This window comes from Pseudoliparis swirei, chromosome 4 (assembly GCF_029220125.1).
Source record: "Pseudoliparis swirei isolate HS2019 ecotype Mariana Trench chromosome 4, NWPU_hadal_v1, whole genome shotgun sequence".
NCBI lineage: Eukaryota > Metazoa > Chordata > Actinopteri > Perciformes > Liparidae > Pseudoliparis > Pseudoliparis swirei.
Window position 1 is genome coordinate 12716516 of NC_079391.1, and position 26844 is coordinate 12743359.

At 41.1% G+C, this 26844-nt stretch overlaps 1 protein-coding gene across 1 annotated transcript in view; it reads left to right on the forward strand.

Annotated features, from left to right (window-relative positions):
* The window catches only part of sbf2 (SET binding factor 2), a 91136-nt gene that overhangs the window by 22396 nt on the left and 41896 nt on the right, over window positions 1–26844 (forward strand). Inside the window, exons 3-7 of the mRNA XM_056413641.1 lie at window positions 14317–14454; window positions 20766–20894; window positions 21282–21392; window positions 22125–22230; window positions 25573–25705. Of these exons, the coding sequence (XP_056269616.1) occupies window positions 14317–14454; window positions 20766–20894; window positions 21282–21392; window positions 22125–22230; window positions 25573–25705 (617 nt within the window). The remainder of the gene's footprint in view (window positions 1–14316; window positions 14455–20765; window positions 20895–21281; window positions 21393–22124; window positions 22231–25572; window positions 25706–26844) is intronic.

Consider the following 26844-nt stretch of genomic DNA (forward strand, 5'->3'; position numbering starts at 1 on the left):
TGTTTTTTTCAAGTACTGTTTCATTTCATGTTTATTATGCTGTATTAATTGCAGGTATATCGTTCAAATTCTAAGTCAACTAGATGAACATAATACATGTTTTCTTCCATTCTGAAACTTTGTGAAATACCTTAAATGCACAGATGTTAACACACCGCAAAATGTACAAGTATGTTGGCATTAGTTGTTACATTTTTTATCTTTTGTTTTGTGTGTGGTTACAATTTAACTGATTTATTTATTACTTATACATATATATATATATCAATATAATCAATCAAATTCTCCATTTTGTTGTCAAATGAAATACAAGTGAAGGGAGGTGGAGCGATTAACCATAAAAATTAATACTTTGTATTATATTAACATATGTGTATTATTCACATATCAATATTAAATTTTTGTTAAAATATGGTTATTGTCAATAATGGTAAATCGTGACAGCCCTAGTTAGATTCTCAAAGTGATTAATCTTCTCAATTTCTTCTAAAATTATTATATAGCTTATTTCTTCCTGAAACAAAGTTATATAACTTGATCACGCAATATTAGTTTGGTTGTGAAAATTATTCATAGGGCTGTGAAACGGCATGTAATGATAGCTGTTTATGTTTCTGCTTGGCTTGGCCTTTAGTGTGTCAGTGTGTGTGTGCACATATAAACACTGTGTGTGTGTGTGCCGTGTGCCGTGTTGGGTGAACAGAGACGTCTTGACGGCGATGTGCTAGAGATCATACACATTCCAAAACACCGCAAAGTTCAGTGTTGAACATGAGGGTCAGTCCATTCCATGAAATCTGCCATCTACGCTCCGTCTCTGCTAGTCATGTTCCCCCGCATGTAAACAAAATGTCTCCTCTCATTATGGCGCCTCAAATCAATCTTTACATTTTGGAAAATTTAATTTTAGGAGCTGCATCACAGTGAACAGTAAGAGGTCCTGTATCAATACAGGACGTTACATATGGGAGACTGCTTCAATGCCACAAATAACTTTGAGCAGAGCAAAATGTCACATTGTTTTTGGACTGTGGGTCAAACAAAACTAGCAATTTGAAACAATCCTCCTGGGCTCTGACAGCTTTTAAACGGCAATATTCTTTATTTTCTGAACGTCAATGTCAGTTGTCAGCACACATGTGAACCCGCGGATTAATTATATATTTTAAAGTTAACCATCACAGTGTGAAATATTTTACTAACTATATTCAGTAAAAAAGTGAACAAGACATTTGTGCTTTTCTTGTCGCTGATGTTTGGTAATATTAAATTAATTAATGAATGAAGGTTGCATTTGGTTTCATTATTATTCAGACTCTATTCAGTGAAAATGAGAATTTGACAAAGATACATTATAATGTTATCATGTGTTCACATGTAATCTCGTAAACTGTAATGTTGGCGAGAAACTTGAAACTCTTTTAACCCTTGTGTTGCCTTCGGGTCATTTTGACCCGATTCAATGTTTCACCCTCCTGTCGCCTTCGGGTCAATATGACCCGATTCAATGTTTAACCCTCCTGTTACCTTTATATTTACTAACATATTTTACCCTTGAGGTCAATATGACCCCAGCTATTAAAATCTCCAGAAAATTATTAGAATTAATATTGTTTTCCAAGTTTAAGTGTGAGGTACTTTATGTTTGTTTGTTGACTCCCGAAAGAACACCGACATTGAATCGGGTCAAATTGACCCGAAGGCGACAGGAGGGTTAAAGATGTTATCACAATATAAATAGATATTAGAGGGATTTATGACTTGATAATACATTCTACTGATACCAATATGGATCATCAATGATCAGCTAGTAGTGTCAACAGCAGAAAAACATGATCAGGAATCTCTAAAATGTATATTTGCTCCCTTTTTCTTTTGTGCTGATCTAATCTGGAATCCGATCTGTAACTCTGATCCGTAATACATGATAGAAAGAAAAAGACAAATTAATGGTAGTCAAAATAATCTTAATGTGATTGAATTCTGACTTTTTAGGACTAATTAAGGAGCATTTTCCACAGCTATAATCGTTTAAAATTTTGCATGCAATTGTTGAATTTTCATCTGGCTACCAAATACTTATAAACAATTAATTAATTCATAATGTGGTTCTGCAGGTCAGACTTTTGTTAAAAGAAATCTTTGTCAGCAGTTTGAGAATGACCTCTTCTCAACACACCTTTCCTTTTGTTGCACGTTGTCCCTCGTTGACGCATTTCTTAGTTTGTTTTTCAAATTTTGAAGGCGACCTCACTTCACCTTTTTGAAAGGCTTGTTACCATCAGGTATTTCATAGTGGGAATCTCAGCCTAATATCAGGGTCGCGCACGGTCTGTATTACCATGTCACCGTAATTAGCAGACATCTATGTATTTTTCTTTTCTTTTTTTCCACATAAATAATGGAGGCAATGCTTGAGGAAATCATTTTGCTTCCACTTTAGATTAAAATAGATAGTAGAGATGCACCGATCAGGTTTTTTGGTGCCGATCACTGAAATCAGTATCTGCCGATCCGATAACACCGATCACGGTGTCGATTGAAGCATTCTATTTATTGTGTAGCATTATTGCCTAGGACTATGAGGAAATCCATATATAAAGCACCTCAAACATTAAAGAAATTACAGATTTCTTTAAACATTTAGGACTTTCACTTTGAAAGATGTCCTAATTGATACATTAAAATTGTTTGATTGCTATTGTACGGGATTTCAGATATGTATGGAACACATCTGCATCATTCATTTCCTGGAACTCTTGGGGAAATCTATATACAGGACTTTTCTTAACATACGAAAGTCTGACTTATTTTTATAAACTCTTCCTTGGTACAGTAAAAATGTTTTAATGTTAGCATAATTTAAGCTAAATCTCAGAAACGATCTATAAAGATACAAAATCAGTTAATTGTTTACTTTTATATGTTAGTGTATGATTTGTCGTCATCTTATTTTGATAAACGGATGTTGTTTCACGTGGTTCTTTCCGCTAACTTTGCAAAACCGGATGTTGTCACTTAAATCCTTCCGCTAACTTTATCAAAACCCTCGCGCGCTCCCGATCCAATGTGTTTTCCGTGAACATCAGTCTAGAGGGGCAGACATGTGAGTGTCGGCTGAGTTGACCCAGAGATTCAACTCGGGGGACGGGGACGCCGCTCGCTGCGTGAGGATCCCCTCGTGGACCTCTGACCTCTGCCGGCCCTCGCCGGGCGCATTGTCTCCGTTGCGATGCGCCGCGATTGAAACGTCTCTGATAGTTTTTCTCGCAGATGTCACGTCATCTGATCGGCCAAGTTTGATCGGCCGTTTTGAGAACGCCGATCAAAACCAATAATGGGAATATCGGCCGATCAGATCGGTGCATCCCTATTGACAATAGTCCAGGTGTATTCGTGCAGGTCGGGCTGTTGAGTGATCAGCAGCTGGCCGCTCGGTCCATTCGCGCACCTCACAGTTGCGTATTGATCAGACAAGAAGACACGCTTATCAACTCGATTACTATTGATCAAAACAGAATGAGGGTTTGGCTGTAGCCTCCTTGAAACATACTATTGAGAACATATTCGCTCACATGCACGTGATGAACACATTTGTTTTCCTTTTTTTTTCTTCTCCATCGCAGACTGTTTTTGCCTTAGGCGCTCGGGATTTGTCATAGGCGTTCGGGAAAACGGCTTAGGCGCCCACATTTTCTCTATGCAGGAAAAACCCTGAATATTGAGACTGCTCTCTCTTCGGTCTTGCCTGCTGTGGCTGTGGGTGTGTTGCGGCAGCACTGAACAATAGTAATCCTGTGCTGGTCCAGTCCAACACGCTGTATGCCATGTGGGTTTTAGTTCCACTCTGTCAGCCAGGGAGGCAGTTGTTTCTCTGACCACATACCATGCCGGTCATTTGCTTTTCTGTCCCACTTACTCCGATATATACTTGTAGCCATGATTGTTACTGAGAGAAAGACAGCTATACAAGTGGCCACCACAATGGCCAAAAACTAAAGCCGTACGGAAGTGCCTTAAGATGCAGCCTTGCTAATGGCCACAGCATTCTTCAGTCTTGGCTTTTGATTGTAAGCCATTCAAAATGTCTTTTGTAATACGTGTTTTCCAAAATCCATTCTGGTTTTAATGGCTAATTAAATTGTCATTGTGAGTCTTGGCTGTCTGTAAAAGTCGAGGTAGATGTTTTTGGAGTGTTTTTGCTTGTCGGTCTATCACATTAGGATCTAGTGGCTTCTGCTCTCATTGCTCCACAGCTCCTTCCCCAAATTGATATAGTCTAACCCCAATAACTGCCAAGATGGTGGTCAGTGGTAAACCCAAATTTATTCTTAAAAACAATCTTCCAAAGCGAGGGTGACGGCATCCGCACAATCTAGGAAGTTAAGGAGGGAAATATTCTTATTTTCTGGAATAAGGCTTTGGGCTACTTTTCATGGATTGTGTCTCTCCTGTTGTGTTTCCTGTTGCTTATCTTTTTTTTACATAAATATAAGTGCTGCTGATCCAGGTAGTTAGTTGTGGGCTGAACCTGAGTTTTAAGAAGCAGCCTTTATAAGTGTTACAAACAGTAGGCATTGAAGAACTTAGTGCGCAGATGATAGAACAGTATATGTAAACGGTCTGTTTGAAGGATGTATGTTTTCCTATGGTAGTTTGTTTATTGCTTCTTCCAATTCACACCGCTTAAGAACAATGCAAGAGTACCTCATCCTTAATCCAAACAGTTAGAAATAAATCACAGGTAACCACAGAGAAACTAGGGTTATTGAGAGTAAAGTTAATGCACCTTGTATTCTGTTTGTAGTTGGGATTGTTTGTCACAGTACATTCTCTAAATACATAATATTTATTAAACTGTAATTGCAAAGGCGTAGTGCATCACAACAAACACCGATACGTTATTTGTCATGCCAGATTACACTCTACTTGTTTCCTTCTGAACAAGCAATTATTGACATGAAATTGTAAAAATTGACCTTGGAGCCCAACTTCCTCTGATGAAGGAATTTGACCTGACTTGACTAGACTGTAAACATTTGTGTCATTCTTCTAGTACGGTCTAGAACGTTGAGCTCTTGAACTTAATTTCCCCCCAAATCCCTTCTGTAATGAGGAACGTGGCCCGGCACTTCCAGGAAGGATGCTCAAGTTATTCAGGAAATGTGTAAACTGCTGGTGCCATGTGTGTAGTTGATGTGACTGCTGGAAATTGAATTGGAACATTTAGATTATTTTAAATATATATATTGTCTCAAAAAAATTAAACTTTAACATTCCAGTAGGATCCTTTGGGCAAAGATCCGTTTCCGTTCATGCGAGAACAAAATCACCTTTTATTGCTGCCAGGATTCATCCATCTGGTCTTGTTCTCTGAGCAGAGTAGAGTAAGCAAATCATGACGAGGCTTAACTGTATTTGTCATAATCAGCAGCCGTGGTTAGTCAGTTTGCGGCTCGTTGCCAAACCAAAGACAGATAAAAGAATGTAACCTAATTGAATCACTTGACTGAAGTGACCATAACTTGACATGTCGCGCTGCACGTCGTTCTTATGATGTTTGTAAAACTATGAGCGGAAAAACTAAACAGTGCATTCCAGATAGCAGGATGCCGTCGGGGGGGAATGGGATCATGTGTTTGTCAGGAAGATCCACACATGAGTAATCAATGCTTCGTGTGCCAGTGAAGCTAAACACATCAGGAAACAAAGCTGGAGCTGTCAAGCAAGCAGGGCTTTCCATTCTGAAAAGTACCGTGAGCTCACCAGGAAGTGGAAATGTACGGGCTGAAATAAAGCCACAGCAAGCTGGAGAGCAGCTCAAACCTTTAGATGAAGTACAGTAGAAATTCCAGTCTTAATGGTTTATTGTTTATATACAAGTTGTTTTGGGGAATTAAGTGTTTCGTCCCGTGTTATTCGTGTCATATACACTTTTAGAAATGTTATTTCCTGATGGACCCAAGACCGAGAGTCCAAACAAACAACATCTTGAAAGAGATGATGAGAGGTGACGAGCTCCGTGGCCCCGCCAGGAGCTGGGCAAGAAACATGGAGTTGTGAACTGGTGCCAGAAGTCAGGTTAACAGGTCCAAGAGCTAAGACTTTTGGAATGCCGTGGCTTTTGTGGATGTTTCCTCCCTCCCATCTAAAGAGCTCTACAGTGACTGGCAACTGGTGAATGTTGCTGCTGACACCAAGGTCAATGGCCGGTGATGTAACAATGACTCTTACACCTACATACTTTTATATATCTGTAGGAATCCACAGACTCGATGTCTCCATATATTAGCTATCGGTCTTTGTCTATCAAAGAGATTATTTAAGTTGTATCATAACCTCCAGTGCTGGCTGATGCATGCAGATGTGCACGTCCTGTTTCAGATGTTCTCCTCAGTGTTGAGCCTTAGCAACAGGACTTGTCATGCATCCCTTTTGTGTTAACTTTGTCGACATAATGACAAACTGCTGTATGCTGAGCCTGCTTGGTGTCGTCCGACATGTACTACTCTTATTGACACGGGCTGGATGTCTTAAATTCTCGGTGAGAAATAGTCCGATTTGTTGAAGCAGTCGTAGCCACTGCCAGCATAAGAGCATGATGCAATAATACATTACATTGCTGTTATTCATTGACATATTCTGCCATTATATTTCGCTTGGGTGTGTGGAAAAGCATGGCCTCTTGAGGTCATACCGACACACAGTATTTCATAAAACCATGTGTATGCTCTGATTTGACGATGCTTAACGTTTTGAGCTAAAAACATTGTGAAGACGATGGTTAAAACCAAGCAGCTACAGAAGCAGTGCGATGTAATGTCTAGCACCCGTGTTTATCTTTTGAGAAAAAAACAGCTAGTAGGAACCATTTACAGTACGAGTAAACACTTCTCCTTTTTTAATTAACTGGGTCCTCTTTCGGTCTCTTTGACATCAGTGTTACCATTCAACCAGAAATGTAGTTGGAGGTGGCCCAATCAGAAGGCCAGCGAGTCTTGTCCAGTTAAGTTTTCAGATATTTTGGGAACAAAATACTCACTTTGATATAGTTTTCAGATGTCAATTGTAAAAGCTTCAAAGAAATGGTTGCTATGATGAAGTTGCTATCATTATATATATGTATATGTGTATGCACCCACACCTACACACACACTTCAATCGTAGGTACACGATCAATAGAGACAATTACAGGGTGGCGGGCGGAGATGTCAGGGCGGCGGAGCGCCAACCTGTTATAATGGTAGGGGAAACACTGCATACATGCATGCATGCATACATGCCAAACACACACACACAAAACAAAACTTTTTTTTAAGATTTAAGAGGAAGCTTTAAGAGAAGCAGTGTTTATTATGAAATGTATTCCTCTGTGTTTATACACACTCCGATTCACATACATGTTCACCTCACACTGCATTGTATATTCAGAAGAGGAACACAACTTGTTGTGGTTTGAACTCATGACAGTAGTGAGGCCGAGGCCTATTGTGAATACTGTTCCTGATCAAGGGCCCTCACAAGGAGCTGGAGGAAGCACCTGTTGCATGGGCAGGTCGTTATCAGCCATTATGAGGCCGGGGGCTGACGCAGGACTGCTATTGTGCGGATCTACAACCTCGGGACAAAACTGTTTACCTTGCTCTTTCATGCATCACTCACATGTGTTTTGATTTGACTTTTTACGGAAAAACAAGCATGTTTACCTTCTGTCAGATGGTATAGGTAAGAAAAAGAAAACAAAAAGAAAGCTTCAGCAATGCGCTCCTGCTAAGGACAGATAACCAAAATACTGCACATTACTTTTAGTCCCAAGAATATATATGTATCAAGCATGTATCAACTTCAAGTGCTTTGCTTAAAGCCACTCTGTTCGATTTGAAAGATTCAAACTAAATCAGACAGTGCTCAACGCCTTGTCAAAAAGTTAGTTTTAAGCATAGACAAAGATAACTTATGGTAGCATAATTCTATCGTTTGATTTCAAAGTTGCGCTGATGGACAAATAGTCAATTCAAAATTAGATTTCCTACCACTTCATCCGCTTGCTGTATCCCAGAGGTATATGTACTGCCATGTGTATTGACGTAGCCAAGAGACTACTACGAAGAGACATTCGGCATTCATGGGTAGTATAATCCTTGCGGGATCATAGTTCATATTTCCATAATTTTCGAGTCTCCAAGTCATTTTCGAGTCATTCTTATGGTTATGTTTATCTTTGGTTGTCGACTTGTGTTCAGAGCATGTACAAATGGATTACTTGGTATTGTAGCCAATGCTCTGCTGTTTAATTCGGATGGCATCATTCAATTTCTTCATTATATATTAGTTAAATTTATGTACAAGAAATCTCCAAAAGATATCTTAACAGGTGATGCCCTCACATGGACTTATGTATTATAAACAAGTTTTAAATGTTGAACGTCAAGGCCAGGAACAACCCAAGTAGGATGTTTGTGTTTCTCACCATGGCTGTCCCAAATGCCAGAATCTGAAAGCGCTGTTCTGGTCTGTTGTTCGTTGTGATTTGGGAGACGGATCATTACACTGTCTGTAATTCTTTTAGACTTTAGAGCTTGCTTGCCACTGGCTGGATTATTTTTATTTTACTTGTACCGAATGTTGGATCTTACAAAGTCTGGTCATCCATGTGCAGAATAACGTGTCGTCATTGTCACTCGTCTACCGATACTTTAGCTTAATTCATACTGTGCAAAAACAACTGCACCGCTAGATTTCTGTTTAATATCTGACGCATCACATGGATTGGGAAACTCTAATAACATGGCTTTGACATCAATTTTAAAAAAAAGTGCTGACAAACTCTCAGGCTATGATTAATGCAGAAGGCATGTTCGTACATGACGGTCCTTCTCAAACAGTCATTGATTGTTTTTGGGAGAATGCCGTGAGTTATAAACAGTTGACCTTACCGCTCTACTCGTTTCAGTTTTCACAGATTCAGTCACAGCAATGAGACAATGTATTATATTCGGCTTATTGGTATCTTATTCTAGTGGTTTTAACATCAGTTTCACCATGAGAACATGTCATCAAACATTGCAGGGAAAATCCGTGGACTTTTACTTAATATAAGAGTTAATTTGTTCCCTGCTTGAACTATAATTTAACTTGTTAATGCCTGGGAGACATGGTGTTTGTTTGCTACTTTTGACAACACTTTGATACATTATAGCACATTTAAAGTTTGGGTCCTTCATTTCAGCCGTAAACATCGAACAAACATTTCAGGTTTGGTTTAAGGAATATAGATTTAATCCGGCAGGGGATTGATTTATGCGAAGGAATGTTCCATTATTTGCCTCTTTATGCATTTCTGTTTTTAAGTTGCATTTGTTGAACTAACCGTCTGTTTTTTATTCATGCTGTGTCTTGAAATAAACCCACGTATTTGCCCTGAAGTGAACAAATCTTCCCAATGGATGTTGGGGGTTCGGCAGAGTTGTCCTTCTAAGCTTGTTGCTGGACTGTACTTTCAATTAATAATACATCTTGTAGTTGTTTTTCAGGTGTTATGTTTCCTACACATATGACATTTATGAAGCTTGAAATGTTGTGTACAGTATAGTACAACATAGTTTTCAATGTTTGCTTGATGACTCTCCCGGTCCTGCTTAACTATAATTACTGCAGTCCATCATAGTCATCTAAAATCTCTCTCTAAAATGGACCATATGTGCCAGATATTGCATAACAGATCAGTAAGGAGAAAACAACGGTGTTGGTGAAAGTGGGGATGCAGAGTGAAGTGAAGGGGAGATGCACCTCATTGGATTGCTCTTTGATGGGGCTACTCTGGTGCAGTAAATTGACGAAATGCAACCACTAAATATTATTTGGATAACAGTGCTATTATGCTCATTTTGTCCACAGTTTTGTTTCTTGTATCCCTCATGACCTTGAGCTGGGGAGATTATGTCAATGTTCTAAATGAGTGAGAGTGAAATAAGACAATGAAGCTTACTGTGGTTGACAGTATCCGGCGTCACTACATCACTCCTCCGCATTCCGACGTTGGTGACCTCTTTACATTGGTTACGGGGAAAAAAATCGTTGGACTCGAGGCTTTATGACGATAGTCCACAAACCAATGGGCAACGTCTGGGCGACTACGTCCACTTCCTATATCCTCGTCTGGAGCTGCCATCGTTGCTTGTTTTGTTCTCTGCTCATCCTGACGACCTGATAAAGCAGGAGTTCTGGGCCGGCAGCACGACATTGACCTTCTCACCCCTGGCCAGTCCCTTTCTTTTCCCTGACACCACGCTCTTCACTTTCCGTCATTGTGTTGTCTGCCTGGCATGCGTCTCTTCCACATGAATGTGGAAGGAAGAGGATGATTTAATAGCACTGTTGTTGACATGTTTTCCTTGACACAATGTCTTTGTAGTAACTTTATGTTTCGGTTCCGTCTGTAGTTCAACAGTATTTTATGGAAGTTTGGATTAGTATAGGTGGATTTAGATTTTCTTTCATTACACACATTTTCCTTTCAGTAATAAATTGCTACAGGGATGATGTATTCTAATCATATTTCAGGCTGTCATTTCATGACCCAAAAGTCTTCTTGACTAAGGGTTGGACATGGTGGTTTGAGGATTATTTCCCTTTTTCTCTCAAGTTTTGGTATTTCTTACTGATGCTCATATTGCAGGTGGCAGCTCAGTCTACACATGTTTAAAATCCTGTAGCTTTGTGTGTTTGTGTGATGTGGAACTTTGGTGCTTGAATTTGCTTCATTTCTTAACCCAAATGATGTGCCTCTCCAAAAGGATTTGAAGGATTGAGCTCATTTGTGGTAACAGAAACTCTTTCAAAGTCTCTTTGTATTTCCTAAGTAGGGCACTCTCACTTGTTGGAGTCATAATAAAAACACAAGTTTCCCATTTCCAGTCAAGTTTTCATCTTTATCATACCAGAGAAATACAACATGGACTGTTTAAAAGGAGATACCATACTGTCTGTCTCGAGTCATCTTTAGTAGTGGCTGCTGCCCCAGTTATATCTGGCCTGTGCCGGCATGACCAGGCATCAATGTCTTGTCACAGTAGAAGAATGCATGCAGCCATGTCCTGATCAGGCAAGGTCTCTGTGTGCAGATTTGTTTTCTTTTTAGTGGGGCTGCTCTTCAAGCACTCTGGTCAGCTGTGACGATGCTTAGCAGGTCAGACTGGAGATCCAGTGTCACTGGCTGAGTAGGTGAATAATAGTGCAGTTGGGTGGGAGGGGATCATACCGGGCTGCAGCACATGATGCGATGCAGAGGGTTTAGCTGGAGGGCAGCAGTTTACTCAGCTGTGACATTAATACAGCAAGTGTGTCCCAGAGTTCCTTTGTCACTTGACTAGATCTAATTCTGGAATGGGAGATGCCCTTTCTGTCTGCCATGTGCTTGTGTGAGTCCGTCCGTATTAAGGCAATTTTTCTCCCTGTACGTGTCCTTCTGTCCTGTTTCACTCTCTGTTTTTGGATACAGAATGTCGCACAGAAGGAAATAAATACAGTGAGAAATATGAGAGATATTTCTGCAGTTATTGCTGTTTTGCTTCCCCACTTTATCATTTTTTAAAAATCTTAAACATCCCATCTTTATTCATTCTGCCTTCTGGGATTAACCATGAGTTTGCATCCACATTCTGTGGTTAACTGAATTTCAAAGGGTATAATCATTCAAGTTGGATGTTTGAAAAAGCATGAGGATATTTTTGGTTTTCACACGGCTGTGTGCAGTTAAATTGAGTTTGTTGAATTTTTATTTCCCTGTTTTTGCAGTTCAGAGTCATAAGAGAATAATGTTCCTATTAATTTAATGAACTGCCGCTATTGCATCCAGCTACGATATTTAAGCAAGACGATCATTCATCTTAGAGTTAGACAGCCATTAGTTGAATTTTAAATGAAGTCAGGTGTCTGTCTGGATGCAATCGTCCTGGAATAAAGTGAAGTTGACTAAACACTGGAGGGAAGTGTGTCTGGGCCTGCGCCAGCTCGCAACTGTTTTTCTGCAGACCTACAGGCGAGATAACGGCTCAAAGGAAACACTGATTTAAGATAAGGGAAGATAATTAATGACGCCTCCTCTTGCTCCTTACATATTTAAATCAGTCACTCTCTCAAACACAAACAGAAATGCAAGACGCACACACAGGATGGTATACCTTTGATCTCCGGAGCGATGCAGTCCCAAAGGTGTTTATCTCTTTTTTTAGCAACAATGAATGGCATAGTTGGAATAGTTTAGGATAGGATCACAGTTATCTGCACTTGTCCTTGATTCCTGTCTGGCCTGAGTGTGTGTCGACACGCGCATACACACGCACATAAACGCACACACACACCTCATCACAAAGCAAGTTTAACAGATTTCCTGTGAGCTATTGTATCTGCTGGATGATGATGGCTTCCTGGTCCTATCTTCCAGGTTGAACTAGCCAAATACGAACACCCCACCCCCCACCCCCTACCACCTTTTCCTGTCTTCCACTCTTCCTCTCTTAAGTTCCTTTCACACATGTCTTCCCTGACATGTTGAGGAACATTTCCTGTGTGTGGTTGTGTGTTTATGGGGGCAGGGATCAATATTCAGGGGAATCTGTACTGCCAATTCTCTACCACAAGACTGAAACGGCGGTACGGCTGTGTGGTGAATTAAAGCCGTCACAATGCAGGGACAAGGACGTTAAGGGTTACTACGTCCAGCTGACGAAAGACATGTTCAAGGGGAGCAAGCAAGCCACTCCCAAGACTCCCGTTATGACGTATTTTAATCCGCGAAGGTTTAGCGTTAGAGCCAAAGCTTTCACGCTTGATTTGACTGGTCTCGCAAAGTTGTTGACTATTTAATACAGAACAAAAACATTGTCACTGGACAAAAACGTCTCCTTGTCCGCCATGTTACTGAAAATATTATATTTACATATATATATATAAATATCTCCTTCCTTTGCGCACACGCACGTCTTCTTGTCCGTTGAGTTTTATGGTGGTTGGCGTCTATAAGTGTTGCATTACCTCCATCTACTGGACCGTCCCTCGCCCCGTCGGTTCCAGCATTGTCATGGCGTGTGAAAAGGCGCCAGATGGAAATATTCCTGAATGTAGTGTTTGTGTAAAATGTCATAATCTCTGGCGATGGCTGAAAGATCATCCCAGTACTTTACAGGGGTGACTATGTGTGAAAGATGCTTCAGCCCTCATTTCTCCCCCTCTCCTTCTCTTCTTGCCCTTCTCTCTACTGCTCTTGTGTTTCTCCCCGAGAGATGCTACCGTGCCAGTTTATTTGCCTGTGGCTGAACAGAGATCCAGCAGTCCATCTGTTTTTGCCTCAACCGCCCCTCCTTCACCCAGTGTCCTCTCTTCCTCCATGTGTCCGCTGATCCGCTGTGCAACCCCCCGAGGAGCGGTCTAAACACCGCCAGGGCCAGTTGGACCTCCAGCAAAAACAGAGCGAGACGAGACACTAACGCTCTCCTTTCTGAGCAATGCACGCATGCCTTCCATATTTTGGCACTCTGCTCTTGAACGTGTCTCACTCTCTTGAATAATAATTCATTAATTTCTCCTCACCCATCTTTGGCACCTAATTTGTTTGCGTTACGTAGTCATCGTACACTGGGTGCTTTGTATAATTGTTCTATAGAGCCACGGCCAGTCAGTCATAGTCTTCAGCTCTGCTACTGTACAGCGATTTAAGGACTGAATGTAAGCATCATTTGGTCAGTTCTATTGGTGTTTGACAAGATATCTGTGAAACTATCTCCAAGATCAGTTTACTGCAAAGCGTTTTATTTCTCACCGAACACTGTATCATGAAAAAAAGGCTTGTTTTTCTCCTATATTTTACAGATGTTTTGTCACCGTTGGTTTTGACTCATACTTATCCTTTGAGACTTTAACCAGTTTGAAGTGCTTTTTGACATTTTTTATTCTGAATTAAAATGCCCCCAATTTGCTAAACATGGCTGTTTTGTTATGTTTTGATTTGCGTGCTTCTTAAATTCTCAAACAATTTTTTAAAATATAAATAGTAGAATATTCCAAAAAGACTTTAGATGAACATTACTTTCTAAAAAAGAAAATTGTAATACTTCATAGTTAACATCTGCTTTACTCACTTAAGGGACATAACAACCACTGAGCTTTCAACAATTTCAAATGTTTGACAATCCCAATGAAAATATCTCAGAGATGATTAGAGCCTAAGTAACAGTGTACTGTATATCTGACGAATGTTTTGTGAATTGCCCTTTATGATATTCTCATTTAATGGCATTTTGTTATATATCCTTTCAGTTTTGCCAGCCTGGAGGTTGGAGGCTGTCCAGGAATAGGAAAGCACCGACCTTCTTCACCATTGTGCTGACGGACATCGAGTCGGACCGGCACTACTGCTCCTGCCTCACTTTCTACGAGGCTGAGGTCAATCTCCAGGTAAGACACACACACACACACACGCACACAAACAAACTTGAGGTTGATTACTTTTGAGGATTAAACTGTTTTTTAACATCTTTCTGAATTCATGGTTCATGTGTTTATTCTCCCTAACTGTTTGATGTGTTCAGGGTCACAGGAAGCCGCGCTTATCCCAGAATGAAGCGTATGTTTTAAGTCCATACGGTCCATACGGGGCCAACCGCCAATCAGTCAGTCTTCAGCTCCCCTCGCACAGCTGTTGAAGGACTGTTGGGAGTAAACATGTGAAAACCCACAAAACATACTCAGAATCAGAATCAGAATCAGAAACAGTTTTATTGCCAGGAATGTTTTCACAAACAAACGAGGAATTTTTTTTTTTTGGAAGATTTTTGGATGGACATGACAAACAACAACAACAACACAAGACACGACAAAGAAATAATAACATGTGATGTGTTTGGGTGTGTGCAAGTGGTGTTAGTTAGTTAAAGTGTTAAAAGAAGGAGTGTGTGAGGAGGGAGGAAGAAGGAGGAGGAGGAGGAGAGAGAGGAAAGGGAAGAGAAAGAGGAGGAGAGGAGGAAGGTGGAAGAAGAGGTGGGTGACAGGGGTGACAGTCAGTCAGTCCCGAGGGGGTCCAGATGAGCCCGACCGCCGTCAAAGGTGGGTGGTGGTGGTGGTGTCATGATGGGAGTGCCTCAGAGGACACTCCTCCTCCTCTCAGGGAGGGAGGGGAGTGCGAGGGTGGGAGGGTCAGCGACAATCTTTTTCTGTGCCCTGGAGACCTGAGGGCCCTGAGGGAAGGCAGATTGCAGGAGCCCTCTCGGATGCCGCTCTGGGATGATCGCTTGCTGCTGCTGCTGGTGCTGGGGCTGTGGCAGTGATGATGATGGACTCAACGATGGCCGTGGTAGAATTGTACATCATTCCTCCCTGGCAGGTTGTTTTACTCCAGCTGCCTTGAAAAAAGATCCCTCTCTGCTGGGCCTTCTTGGTGATGATGGGATTCATGGCTTCACTTGAGTCCCTGGAGATGATGGAGCCAAGGAAGCAGGGGACTCCACAGCGTCGGCGAGTCGGCCAGGATGAGAGGGGGGCGAACCATCTCCACTGTCTTTAGGCGTTGAGCTCCAGGTTGTCTCTGGCTGCACCAGGTCACCAGGTGGTCAGTCTCCCACCAGTCTCGTCCCCAGAGAGAGAGATGAGAGGGGTGTCATCCGCGAACTTTGAGGGCTTAGCCGGAGCTTGACTGGAGAGTGACTGGAGGGGTGTGAGGGAGAACAGGAGAACAGCAGAGGAAGAGAATGGGGCCGAACCTGCTCCGTGGTCCTGAACTGAGCCCCCAGCCCTTTTCCCTGCCTCCGTCGTCACAGAGTCTCGGTCAGACCTGCAGGTGGAGTCCTGCCCGCGTGCGTGCAGGAGAGCTTGTCCTGCAGCAGGACGGGATGATTGTCAGTTGAAAGGAAAGCTGAGCTGACAAACAGATCCTGCCGTAGGTTCCTCGCCAGATGCTCTGAGCTCCGCTGTGAACCAGGGTTTGTCGTTTGTTATAACTCACCCTGGAGGGATGGAATATGTCTGTGTCCTCACAAGCTGAGAAGTTGAAGCGTCCACTTCTTGAACTTCCTCACCACAGGTTTGCAGAGCTTTAGTCTCTGCCTGTATGGGAATCAGATGAACCATGACGTGGTCAGTTTTCCCCAGTGCAGCTCGACGGGGGCGTGCGGTGCTGATTGTTGTGTAGCAGTGGTGTGGTCTCTCTGCTCTTCTCTCTAGCATTTAATTATTTGTCTATATTTAGGAGTTCGTGGCTGAGTTTTCCTTTGTTAAAATCCCCAATAACTAAAGTCAGGAAGGTCGTCCGCCCCACACACGTCTGTTCGGCGAGGTCCCCTGCTCCTGCGCGCCCTTACCCTTCGCGTCGCATGTAAACCCACCAATGATGATGAAAAGCGAACGTGGGAGGAACGGTTTGCAGTGAATTTGCAAAGAATGATAAGGATTCCAGTGTAGGCTCAGGATCACCGTTCGTCGCTGCACGTTGTTGTGTTGAGGTAAATTCCTCCACCCCACCCTTTCCTTTTCCGGAGAGCTTTGGTCCCGGCCGCCGGCGGAAACCTGGAAAAGCCAGAGGCTGGAGCGCAGAATCTGGGCGCGATCCACTTAGCCATGATTCCATAAAACACAGTAGTGAGGAGGATGAGGAAGTGTCTCTCCCCACTCAGCAGCTGGAGTTGTGCTCAGAGTTGTTGCACAGTGACGGCGGACGGAGAGATAATATCGGCAGCGCTGTACGAGATCCCCGATCCGTGGCGCGCCCTCGTGCGCCTCTGCCTTCCCTCTCGTCTCTCACGCGATGGCGGGTGAGCAAAGAGTAAGCACACCTTTTAAAAAAAACGTGGGAAATAAATCCGAGTTTAAAATTCTGATGGCTGGAGCTGTTCTTCTCCCCTGATGAGCATGAGCTCTCTGGTGAAAGAACACGAAAAAAACAGCAAAAAACAAAATTTTAAAAAAACACAAACAAACCACGCACACACGGCGATCATGTACTAATGATGTCTTACTGGGAGGGAACAGTGGTAACCACTGAGCCTGCACACTAGACTCATTAAGAATGTAGTGAAATCTGTAAGCACAAATATTTTGCTTTGCCACTCCATTAAACAGCTGTGCAACACATCTATAGGAACAGCTGGCTTCTCATCCTCTTTACGAGGCTCCTTATAAGATCATCCCAATGATAACCCTGAGTTTTGCAGACTCGTGATGAGCTTGAGGTTCATGTTTGTGTCTCTCTCGTGATTCTTACAATCCACCGAGAGATCTAGGTTGGGTTGCCATGATTCTTGTGTTTTGTTTTACGTATTTTTTACATTTATTTTTAGATGTTTGCACTATTTTAACTTAAGGATTTGTTGTTGTGTGCATTAGAAAACAAAGGCTGCTCATAAATTGTGAGCAGGGAAGCTGATAGAAAAGAGAGGAAGTGGCTGTGCTCCACTTCAGTGCCTTTTATTTGATTTGCATACTCTTGTATACAAGATTGCTTTTGATTGCACATTAGCGGCACAACTGTTGAAAAAAATAGATAAAAGTACTGATTACAACAGATTTGTTATGATGGGGTCATTTTTATACTTAGAAATGATCTCATTAAAGTCTCAACCTGCCAAAAACCCTCAGAATACCAGGCAAATTATTTCACTGTTTTCTTTTCTTAGAGGCCTTAAATCACTCCTGTCGCTCTGCCCGCTGTGACCTCACATCCTTTTGCATATCTAGTTGATCATTTTATTATCATTATCATTATTATTTTAATGTGGCTGTGTACGAGAAAGATGAGTCAGCTTTTAAATCATCGGGGAGTAACTTTGGAGAAACGATACCGTAATAGTTCAGGCTTTCCTCATCACCCTGTTGCGTGAATTGGACCATAATTACAAACATTCCTATGTTTGCACAACTGGACACATTTTCCCAAAAAGCACGAGATGAGGAAGGAGTTAGTGCAAATGGTCACGTCAAAGGGAGAAAATAACCAAAAATAGCCTAGTTGTAAACTGTTATGGGGGTTTCTTTAAGAGCCTCCAAACAGACTTTTCATTGCCCAATGCTGGTTGGTCCCTCAGCTGTATTGAAACCTCAATGCCTCAAACCTCTGTTTTGGGTTCTCTCACAAGGGCTGAGCGGAGGGGACAGTCAGTAACAACACATTTAGACTGGCCATCGGGTGGGGGGGGGGGGGGGTGACTCATCTGGTTGCAAAAATAAATCTGATTGTATTGCAGTCTATGGGAAAATGTCCCTACTCCTCCCTTGATTTATTACCTCAGTAAACATTGTAAACATGAGCCTATGATCTCTATCAGTAGTCTCAAGGCTTCCTCAATACAACCTGATGTTCATATAAAATAATTGTGACCATTTAGAGTAGTGAGAAGAATAATCAGTGTCTGCTTCAGCGCATGGCTACCTTGTGATGGGCAGGTCGCTACCACGGCGTTGTCCAGTCTAGGAGTTGTTTTTGTCTCCGAATTTTTACCTTTTTACAGTGTGTTTTGAGTTCAATTTGAAATGTTTTGGTACCAACCAATGTGAAGTGTTCAGTTATCCTTAGCTCCGCCCTCTCGTGTCACTTCTGGTTGCAAAAGACCAAGATGATGACGGCCAACATGCTGAAGTCAAGGTTTCAAAGCGTTGGCCACAAACCAATCGGTCAATGATGTCACAGTGACTATGTCCACTCCTTATATACACCATCTATACAGTAGAGAAAAACATGTAAAAGGTTTATTTACAAATTGTTATTGAGATTATTAAATAAAGGGACTGTGATTCATGTACATTTGTTGTATTTCACCTCACTCATTGTATTAGTGTAAACTGTTTTTCTCCGTCTCTCACAGTCATAATTCCTCAGCCTTACTACCTTTATTTTTAAAGGAAGTTCACAGGATTACCGGACTGGTTGTAAAAGTTGCACGGGTTAAAAAAAGAGGGCCATAAACTTTACTGTCAGCATCCACACCAGACCGGAAGCAAAAGATATTCGTTTATTTTGTCATTTCTGCTCATTTAATGTATGTTAGTGAAGCATTTTTAGGTGTTTATGACTATACTGTCCTAAATAACGTAAACATTTAATGTGAGAAGTGGCTGCAGAATTCTAAGCTTCTCAATACTGAAGCTGTTGGCAGGGTGAACACGTATACATCTGGAAAATATTAATTCTGTTTTGAAAATACACACTCTTTTTACTTATTTAACAATTTACAGCTTCCAGTAATTGAGGCGTATGTCTGTGTCAAAAATAGACTTGACCAAGTCTTATGTATACTTTTTGTATAAATTCAATATTATGAAGACTTTTTAATTTGATAGCCCACCTTTTTTTGTCAGTCTTGTGTTAATTGTTTTATTAGGATATATTTGGCCTCATCCATCATTGTGTGTAAAATAAACACACCTTGCTGGATTCATTGTCTGGCACTGAGGATCCTCTTGAAATGTGAGGGTGTTTTAATAATCCTTCCTCTCATCTTTATTTCCCGTGTTGGATTCCAGGGAGAGTCCAGACAGGCGGCAAAGGAATGTATTTTGTCTAATAATTGAACCAAATCCTAAGAATAATGGTGAAATGTGACCCCCCATCTGAATGGGATAGTTTAATCCCGTACTCCTTGGTCCACAGATACTGAAGCACTTATTGCATGTTTTCACTGCCTCGAGAAATATACCAGATTGTGATAAAGGCTTTAGTGAGGAATGAGCACGGAGAAGTATTAGTGCTCTGATAGGGCTCATGGAACCACGATAGGGACAATTAAAACCAGACTGAGGTTGTTGCCTTGAGGATAAATTAGTCGGGATTTTGGGGAGAGTTAGACGCCGTGTTTGATCAGAGAAAAAGTACTTTATAGTGTTCCTTTGACTTGCTGTAAAATGTCATCATAATCTCACTTGTTGTTACATATCTGAATGTGGTTCTCTTTAACAGGAAGGTTATGCTTTCCTTTCCTGCTGTCAACGTTTGTTTCAGATTAATATTATTACCTGAAATTCCAACCGTTAGAGTAATAACACACCACAGAAATTGCACATAGAATATGTGTGCAAAATTCAACCAACTTGGTTGAATAATTCACTTATTAATCAACAATAAATAATATTGTTCACTGTCAATGATATAGTTTGTTAAAAATCGATGATTTTGTCTCATCGTAGGCGAGATCTTTTACTATTATCCTCATCGGGATTTTAGAAAAATCTGTCGTGTTCATGGATAGCTCCAGCTGTGTTAGCAGCTGTGCTGAATGAGTACGGATTGGGAAATGCCAATTAATAGTCTCAACATTCTCGAATGTGTGTTTCATCTCTGGGGACAAAGCCGTATTTTAAAGATGTTTTGGAGTTGATGCTGTGACTTCGTCTGATGCAAGAGTTATATCTTGGCTATTTTTGTGTTGTAGGAGGAAGACAATTTATTTTCCTACATAATTCTACTTTCAAGCCATTTTTGTGACTCATCTCCCAAGTGAAAAGAGAAAATTGATTTAGAGACGTGTTACTAAATGACAGCATACAATGCTCAGTATTACCATTGATCACTCTGTTGGGGTACAGCTGTTTGCTTTTTCCTGGAGAGAAAAATTAGCAATTAACACAAGCCATGTTTAGTACATGCCAGACGAGTGCTGGACAATGTAATGCGTTTGAGGCACATGATGTATTCACAAGCTCAAGCAGGAGCTCAGCGGTGCTGGCATGCTCTACAGTACATCTCATGGCACTGTGTTGAACAGCTTCTTTTTTAATGTTTTCAGGGATCAAAGTGTATTGAAGCTGATGAAGATGAGGAGGCAGAGGACGATGGCCTGATCCAGCCAGCTCAAGTGTTCGCACCAAAAAGTCTCATTCTCGTGTCCAGGCTGGATTATCCCGAAATATTCCGGGTAATAAGCCATATGATTAAATCTTGGTTCAAAAATGTTTTTCTGTCTAGTTCAGTTTTTTTTGTCAAAATCAAGGCTTTCATCTTGCAGCTCTGAGATGACGCTTATCTGCTTTGTACTGTCTGCAAAATAGGCCCTAGTGTGCTTCAGCATAAGTATGCAATTCAGTGAAGTACATGAGCGAAAAGCACCGCTGATCTTTTCATCTCAGACTGAGTTGATCACACCTTGTTAGATGCTGTAAGAATCAACTATCAGACATTATCCTTATGCCACGGATGGTGTTTAATCGTGAGCTGTAATACTGATAACTATATAGAGTAGTTCTCCTCTGTATGTGTCCATGTGTGATGTGACATTGTTGTATTTCACATGTTGTCCTTTCAGGGGTGCTTGGGTCTGATCTACACAGTGCACATCGATAGCTTGAGTTTCCCTCTGGAGGGTCTGGTGTCCAACCTCTTTACATTCCAGGTTCCTGTTGCTGGTGGATCCCAGGTAAGGCTAAAGCATCCACAGCCTGTAAGGCCCTCCCTGCTGCTGGCCTGTTCCTCACAGGGGGCCAGTCCAGACCAGTCTATGTAATGTTTGTCCCGTTTGATTTTGAGGCAGTGATTGTTAAATGTATGATTTATTTATTTTCCGCTGTGCAATCAATCAAGAGTGTCATGTTGAGATGGTGCCTGAGTTTGTTGTCCAGCCACAGGCAGTATTTCTTTTTTTTCTTTTTCTTCTTTTTCTTCATATTTGTCATTTTCCCATCATGGTACGAAGAGAAAAATACCTCTGTCTAGAGTAGGACAGCAGAGCTCTTAAATTAAGTTCATAACGGCGAAGAGAAATATTTATTTTAAATACATTACTTAGGTATAAAAAAAACACATTTAGTTTATTGCCATTGGGTGGCCAAGTGTCAGAAGATGAGGCTATTAATTCAGTGAATATCATGTGAATGATAAACCATTTGAACGGACTTTTTAAATTCAGAGCACATTTCTGCATCAGTTATATTTTGGAAACGTGTAATTGATGTTTTCTTTGCTCAATGATAAGCAAACTCATTCAAATGCTTAATTCAGTCCTGCAGCTGCAGCGTCTGTGTCTGCTTTATCGGATTCAACCCACAGTGCCATCGGCTGTTAATCTTACAGGATGACTGTCGACCTGATGGCCGTTAACATTTCCATGACTGTTTTTATGACATGTGCCGCCTTTGCTTTCCCAATACAGAAGCTCTTTAGCCTCGGAGCAGGAGACCGTCAGCTCATCCAGACGCCTTTGAACGACACGTTGCCTGTCACCAGCAAAAGTGTTGCTCTGCTCTTCCAGCAGCTGGGTGGGTCGAGGCGCTTTGATTAACTGCTAACGAGTAATCATGAGACAGGAAGACATGACTTGTGAATGACAAACTGTTTCTCTGCCCCGTCATGTATTTGTTTTAACCAGAAACCCCGCCGGGGAGAATTTAATGAATGAACAATCATTTCTTTCTGCAGTCTGTCACGTCTGCGTAATATCTCATTTATGTGTTCAGACATTTTGTGTTGTTAGTTGTTATAATCAGACAATTATGGCACTCAAAGAAAATGTGTCTTAATCACATTAGTGGCATTGTCTGAGTGTGTGTTTGGGACATGTTTTACATTCATTCAGGGTTTTAGAGGCTTCATTCTACTTTGCTAATCTCTTGGTGGTTAACTGCAGCTCTGTGGGACTTTTACAATGAGGAGTATTTAGCAACGAGCTTTTAAGAACTTGGATTAATTCTACACCGAATGTGTCTGAAGCAAGCTTATGTGGTTTTCGCTTTGTCCCATCCACGTTTCTGTAAGTTTCTCTGGGCTGGAATGAGCACATGAGGGAGATTTGATTCACTTTGCTGGTTTTGCATTGCCATGATTGCTCAATATTGTAAGACTGTAAATGATTTGCACAATCAATATGTGCTTTCTCAAAGATATAACCATGACTCATGGTGTTTGAAGAGTGTATCCATCACTTTTTTCAGCCATTGAAAATTATGGTTTGGCATAAATCATGAATTTATTGTACATTCGATTTTCAGATTATTTAAGAAGAAATTGTTTGCTTTCTGCAACTCTAGTCCTACATCTGTTAGAGCTGATAGTGAAATTTAATATGATTCACCTGAAATTTGATTTGTAATGGAAAGTTGGCCCTCATTTGATTAGAAGAATGTGATTCAAAACAGAGTGGCTTTTATTTCCTGAGTGTATTAACACCATCCTCTGTTTGTTTGGACAACGTGCTGAACATGCACATGGGGGGTACTTGCACGATACACGTCATGCGATCAGGGTTAGGTGGAAGTCATGCATTTGTAGCCAATCTGGATAGAAAAAAACAGCAATCTTGACTCAAATCCTGGCTATGGCCTTTCAGCCCTCATAAGCCTGTTTCTATGAATCAGTTCAGTACATTATGCAGCGACGTTAGTCCTCCAAGTGCCATAACTAATATGGGCTGTAAAGGTGTTCATTGCTTAATATGCAACATTAGTGTTTAAATACCGCAGTGGAAATGAGATAACTTAAAAAACAGTTTATTCGTTTTATACCTGTTTACAGATCAAACAAACAAGATATAACCTCTTAATAGAGAGTAGACCATTTTTTAAATGTTCCCCCTTTAGACAAAGCCAGGATAGCCGTTTCCCCCGTTTGTACGTTGAGCTATGCTAACCGTCTGCTGGCTGACAGTGTCAACAAACATGACGGGGGTATCATTCCTTTCATCTAACTCTTATTTACACATGCATACTGCAGAGTGTAGGACCATAGACACCACATGGCTCACTCTACTCTTCGGATCATGCGAGGAAGAAAGGGTTGGAAAAATAGAAAATTGTTGGAATGTGTTGTTGGCTTTGTCCTCAACCCCACTTTGATTAACTATTCATATAATATACAATATTTGTTTTGGACTTTGTCGCAGGACACATTTATGTCCCGTATACAATTTGAGAGTCGAGCCGCTAGACGTTGGCTGTTAATTATTCCCCTTTACAAAAATATCAGCTACGCTACAGCGAGTGTATCATTTGCACTCACCGGGTCATCCTCGTGTACATTTAAAGATCGGCGAGTCGCCGCGCAGGTCGTCAGTTCAGCACATCATTCTGTGTGCACGCATCACCCGAGTCACCAGAGAGGAATGTGTGTTAAACATGTCACACTGCACAGGAAGCGCAGTCCCCCGGGGCGAGATAAAACCGGCCATCAACAGCCCTGTTGTTTGTTGTTTGTTGCCTTTGTCTCAACTGTTGTCCGGGGATGTTGCTGTCACTTTTTATTTAGGGCTCGGAAGTGCGTTGCTGTTTCCATAAGATAAGTAAACACCTGAAGCTGAGGTGTGATTATGCAACATGAACCTCAATTGTGGAACGAGCGAGGCAGAGCACACAGAGCGTTGTACATCATTCGACTTACCGTGTCTTTAAAAGATGAAACGACTCATTTGGTTTGAAAAGTCTATTCCCCTTAAAATCTCATTTTTTGTGGAGGCTGTTGTTCCATTTCCTGTTTATCACTGACGCGCTCCACTCAGACAGGCAAACATCCAGACCCAGCACCCCAAGTGGCACTGGTATGTCTGCCGGTGTTCCTCTCCCTTTATCACTCCAATGTGTGATGCATCGGTGTGTTGCTTGATAGGAAACAATAACAGGAACTGTAAACTTAGAATTCTTCCTGATTGTCATGTCGGTATTTGAAATATTATTTATACTGTATGAGAGTGTAATTTCCTTTTGTTTTCAGAGATGAGTTTTCCTTTAGGCTTATATTCATTGTTTCATATCAACTGACCCATTTGGCCTTGAACATGTATTGTTTTTATCGTCATGAGCGAGCAGCTTTCGATAATAAAGCAGTGGTCACAGAGCAGACTATGGAGACTCTGAAGAGCAGTGTTATTGCAGTTGTTGATGAAGAAATACACAACAACGGTTTAATGCAAATAAAAAAATCTGGACAATGCAAAAGTAATCTAGTAGGAATTTAGTTAAATACATAAACCGTTGCGTTGAGGCTTGGTAAACACAATGTAGGTGCACTGCTCACCTACCAAAGAGAAGACACGACACACTACAGAGATATATCATGTTCATAGAGTGGAAAGTTTATTCAATAAATCAACGAGGCTGCAGTGGCCTATGCACAGGGAAGAGAAAGCTCTATTTAAAAAAATAAAGTGAGAATAGCCACGAGAGTGTCGGGCTTTTTCCCGGCTCAGACTTTTTGTTGCTGCATTGATCGCAGTCTCGAACATTGCACTTGAATTTGAGAATTAAAATCAGAATCCAATTAACTCGTCTGGATTTGGAGTCGTGCAACACTTTCTCCAGAAATGGCAGACCTATTTTCTGAATGAGATTGGTACACAAACAATACCAACCAATTTAGTAGCACTACAACCTTCTATACAGTATTAGGAATGATTTGGTTGGTCTCAAAAGGCCAACAAGATTTCACAGAATATTATTTGAGTAATCAGTCTTGAAGATGTTATGGATACAAACAGAACATCGTGTGATGTAATCTGTGTTTGAAGCTTTAAATCCTCCGCAAATAGCCACGAATGCTTGATGAATGATTAGCAACAATGTGGCAGTCGCACACCAACAAATATGTCATAAATGTTCTCTTTTTTGTTCCAGGGATCCAAAATGTTCTAAGCCTGTGTTATGCGGTTCTGACGGAACACAAGGTTTTGTTTCACTCCACCAGTTACCAGAGGCTGGAAGAGGCATGTCGCGCACTGGAAGCCCTCATGTTTCCCCTTAAGTACAGGTACGCATGTGTTCGACTCAAGCGTGCACGATCCACCATGTGACTTTCCACTAACATCTCGGCCGGTGTCATGACTTGCACGGCTTGTGATTCAACAGATGATTAACTTTGTTCGTTATTGTGTTGACTGCTAGACACAAGCATATTTGGATGAGATCACTTAAAGCACAATATTTGACATTTTATCTATTAAATTTCCAATAAATTTTTTTCCACTCACTTTTCAGAATTCACTTCTACTGGAAGTGGCGTGATTAACTTCCTTTATTCTTTAGAGAAAAATACACGCAATACTATATTCATCTTGTGAAACACATTATTTAAAGTCAGAGGGAAGTTTAGCAGAAGTAAAGTTTCCTCCCTACAGTTTTACAAATTTAAACCACGACATTGCTGCTTCCGTGTCCATTGATTCATCGATGGACTACAGATGCAAATTAGCTGTCGCTTCAATCTGGCACAGTGCATTAAATGTTGACATATTTTAACTGTACATGGCCCCTTTTAACCCTTGTGTTGCCTTCGGGTCAATATGACCCGATTCAATGTTTAACCCTCCTGTTACCTTTATATTTACCAACATATTTTACCCTTGAGGTCAATATGACCCCAGCTATTAAAATCTCCAGAAAATTATTAGAATTAATATTGTTTTCCAAGTTTAAGTGTGAGGTACTTTATGTTTGTTTGTTGACTCCCGAAAGAACACCGACATTAAACATTGAATCGGGTCAAATTGACCCGAAGGCGACAGGAGGGTTAAATATTGAATCGGGTCAAAATGACCCGAAGGCAACACAAGGGTTAAATAAAGATATATGAAAAAAATAGTTTTTAAAAGTGAAACAAAACAAACGTAAGAAAGCAGGTGAATAAATAGTGGCAGACAAAACGTATCATACATGCATTAAGACAATAGGCTGTTTTAAGAGCAGACATGTTGTCCTGACAACCTCTGGCTTTACGGCTAACATCAATTATGGCTCTGTTTCAAGTGCCCAACAAGATGAGCAAAACTAAACTACTCCTAGAACCGCTGCAGCACATTTCAGAAGCACATCTTTCTTGTTCTCACAGACCGCTTTATATAAGTAAGAGATAAGAGATTTTTATTGTCATTGTTGTTATACAATGACATT